The sequence below is a fragment of the Limulus polyphemus genome, unplaced genomic scaffold, assembly GCF_000517525.1.
Source record: "Limulus polyphemus unplaced genomic scaffold, Limulus_polyphemus-2.1.2 Scaffold1839, whole genome shotgun sequence".
Taxonomy (NCBI): Eukaryota; Metazoa; Arthropoda; class Merostomata; order Xiphosura; family Limulidae; genus Limulus; species Limulus polyphemus.
In genome coordinates, this window is record NW_013667449.1 from 73,621 (window position 1) to 76,629 (window position 3,009).

Below are 3,009 nucleotides of genomic sequence, written 5' to 3' on the forward strand. Positions count from 1 at the left end.
CGAGCGTCCTAACCACCTGGCCATGCCGGGCCAAAATGTGTACTAAATTGATACTTAAAAACACAGTCAGCTATTGAATAATAATGTAACCATCTAGTTCAGTATTTATCAAAATTAAAACATCAGGTGTGATTAATACTTAACAGGATACATATTAGGTAGAGAAGTGAAAACTATAGAACTAATATATCAGTGAAGTGTTTTTTATACATAAAGCAAGGGATAATTGTAAAAGGGGTATGCTATAATATTGCCTTGTTCAAATAATGGATAAAATAAGTTATTATGTAGGATAAAACTGATAATGTACTACAATATGTTACAATAGTTGTCTATAAATAATGGTTTTACTTGCAAGATATTCAAAACTTTTAGGGCACATGCAAATTAATTATTAGTTCAAAAGGACAATTAGCTATACTAACTGTTTAATTCAAATAATAGTTTTACTTGGAACTTTTTAGGACATATATAATTAAATTTAGATTACAGTGTTGATGACATAATTACATGTTGAGACACCCTACATTGAACTTATCATTCTATTGAACTATCTGCCTATAGTAACACTATTTGCCCTAGCAACACAAACATTTGTAACACAATCCACCTAGTAACACCATCCGCCTATAAATCCTTGGTAATAGCAACCACTTATAGAAACATCGTTGTCCGCCTTCTGACAGCATCTGCCTATAGCAGAACATCCTCTGATGAGTAACACTCAAACTATGATGTCACGTGGCTTGTGACTTACCCTAGCAATGCATCCCCAGTAACATGCTTTCTGGTGCCATTTCATGGGAATATGATATCATTTTCTAGCCTTGCCCCTATCATCTGAGGCAGCCAATCAGCATGTGTGTCTAGGGTATCCCAATAACAACTCACACTACACTCCTATTGGTGAAGGGCTTTTGTTATATGCAGACATCATCATGCTTCAATGCATCTCAAGTTAAACATGTGAGTTTTAGGTTGGAGTTAGCTGAATGCTAGTGGCATGCAAATTTCATAGGCAGATATGCCAGGAATATAGCTATTCTGTGTATAGAGGTGAGTATCTATCATAAATACATTTTCAGTTCAGGAAAATGTTAACTTTTCAATACATATATGACTTTCATTTTCCAGTGCATGGAATGCCAATTTAACTTAAAATATGATATAACTGGCAAAATTGTTGTTCAAACATGACATGGTCTCTCTCATACTATTTATTATAGTTTGAAAACTTTGACAAACTAATTACTTTAACCATTCTCACTAAAACCATCATCAAATTAACATATCTGTACTTTGTTTGGTCAAGTAATTGTTTTTAATTCAGACTTTTATATTATCAGAATTTAAACTACAGAATTTGGCAAACCAGTTTTTCTTGAATTATTTTTTGTAATGCATATGGTATGCATATATACTATTTAGAATTAAGTAATGGTGACACTAAATTTACTTGCACTGCATGTTTCATTTTAATGACGAAAAATTTGTTTTACCTAAACCATTTCTTTACACACTACCCTACAAAATATTTTCCTACAAATTCAATGAAATACTGGTTATTAAAAAAAAATTATTGGAGTTAGTTCATTTTATAAAATTTTATTGTTAGTTCTAGATCTTAAGAGCAGAAAAGAAAGTTTATTTTGTCTATATAGCAAAAAGCCTTCAAATTTTAGTGTAAATATTTTCAGAAAAAAAAAGTTTTGAATCTTTTAGAATCTTCTGTCATATAAATATTATTTACAAAGCATTTTATTTAGCCTTTCAGTTCCCATAGTCACTCTCCCATTATTAGTCAAGCATCAACATCAACTTTATCTGCTGCTTGTGAAGTTGATGACCTCATGACTTTTCAGAATGGCATGCCACAACATCATTCATCATCAGAAACTTCAATTGATCGGGTACCTATCACAGTTGAACAGTTGGTGCTGCAGCATGGGAATTCAGATGGCCATTCAGCAGCAAGCTTAAGCTTGCCGTTGGTTATAGATCGCACAAACCTAGCTGCAATTATGGCCACACCACAACCAGATGGTTCAATTCCTCTGGAAGTGTCAAACTTTCAACGACTGAGTTTTTCAACTAATCATCTGATTCAACAGAGTACTTTGTTAAATAATACTCAACAGCAACTTGCTATATCTGAGGGAGCCAACAGTCTTTCACCAAATCTTATGTCACCAGTACTTTGTCAGAGGGATGTGTTGGTAAGCATGATTCCATTGGCCACCACATTACCATCAACCAGTCATAGTATGGTGTCAGCTTTTCCAGTCGGTCATAAACATGTGCTTGCTCATAAGTATGCCGCAAAACTTGAAAAATCAGCATCATCATCTTCATCTTTTTCTTCAGAGTTACCAGAACATAATCAGTATATTGTTGAAAACTTAGATAACAGAGCCTCCTCTCATTATGCAGTGACCTCTGGCATTAATGTTCTGATCGACTCCCAGGCAGTTACTAAGTATCCCACACATCAGTCTGTTTCAACATCCAGCTCCCAGAACTTTACAGTTGAAGGCTACACTATGGAAAGAGGTTTAGCCTTAGTAAGCAGTTCCCAGGAAAGTCATGAGGAACTAATGGAGGTGTGTGTATATTTATGTATATACTTATTTATCTATGTTACACTATCAAAAGATTTGTTTGTAAAGCTTATGTAAGTGACCATTTATTTGAAATAAATGAATTATTATTACAATCATAATTGTTTTACACATAATTCCATGTTCTAATATTGAACACATCTGTCTCAAAAATTTTGTATTAGAACTTGTTAGTACATTTACTATACGAAGACAAAAATCCATTCATCTGTCATGCCAATATCTCAGCCATTGCAGTACCGATTGACAAGCAACTTGCATGAAACGACGGTACTTTCTGTCAGGACAAGCAGGTTTGCCTTTGTAAAATTTTTCTAGCCATATATATATATATATATATATATATATATATACTTCGTTGGTCATAATTAATTAGTAGTACGGTAGTTGG

General features: G+C 33.5%; 1 protein-coding gene across 1 annotated transcript in view; it reads left to right on the forward strand.

Moving 5' to 3' along the window:
- The window catches only part of LOC106465108 (PR domain zinc finger protein 10-like), a 200,661-nt gene that overhangs the window by 62,773 nt on the left and 134,879 nt on the right, over nucleotides 1–3,009 (forward strand). Inside the window, exon 5 of the mRNA XM_022392946.1 lies at nucleotides 1,767–2,600. Within this exon, the coding sequence (XP_022248654.1) occupies nucleotides 1,767–2,600 (834 nt within the window). The remainder of the gene's footprint in view (nucleotides 1–1,766; nucleotides 2,601–3,009) is intronic.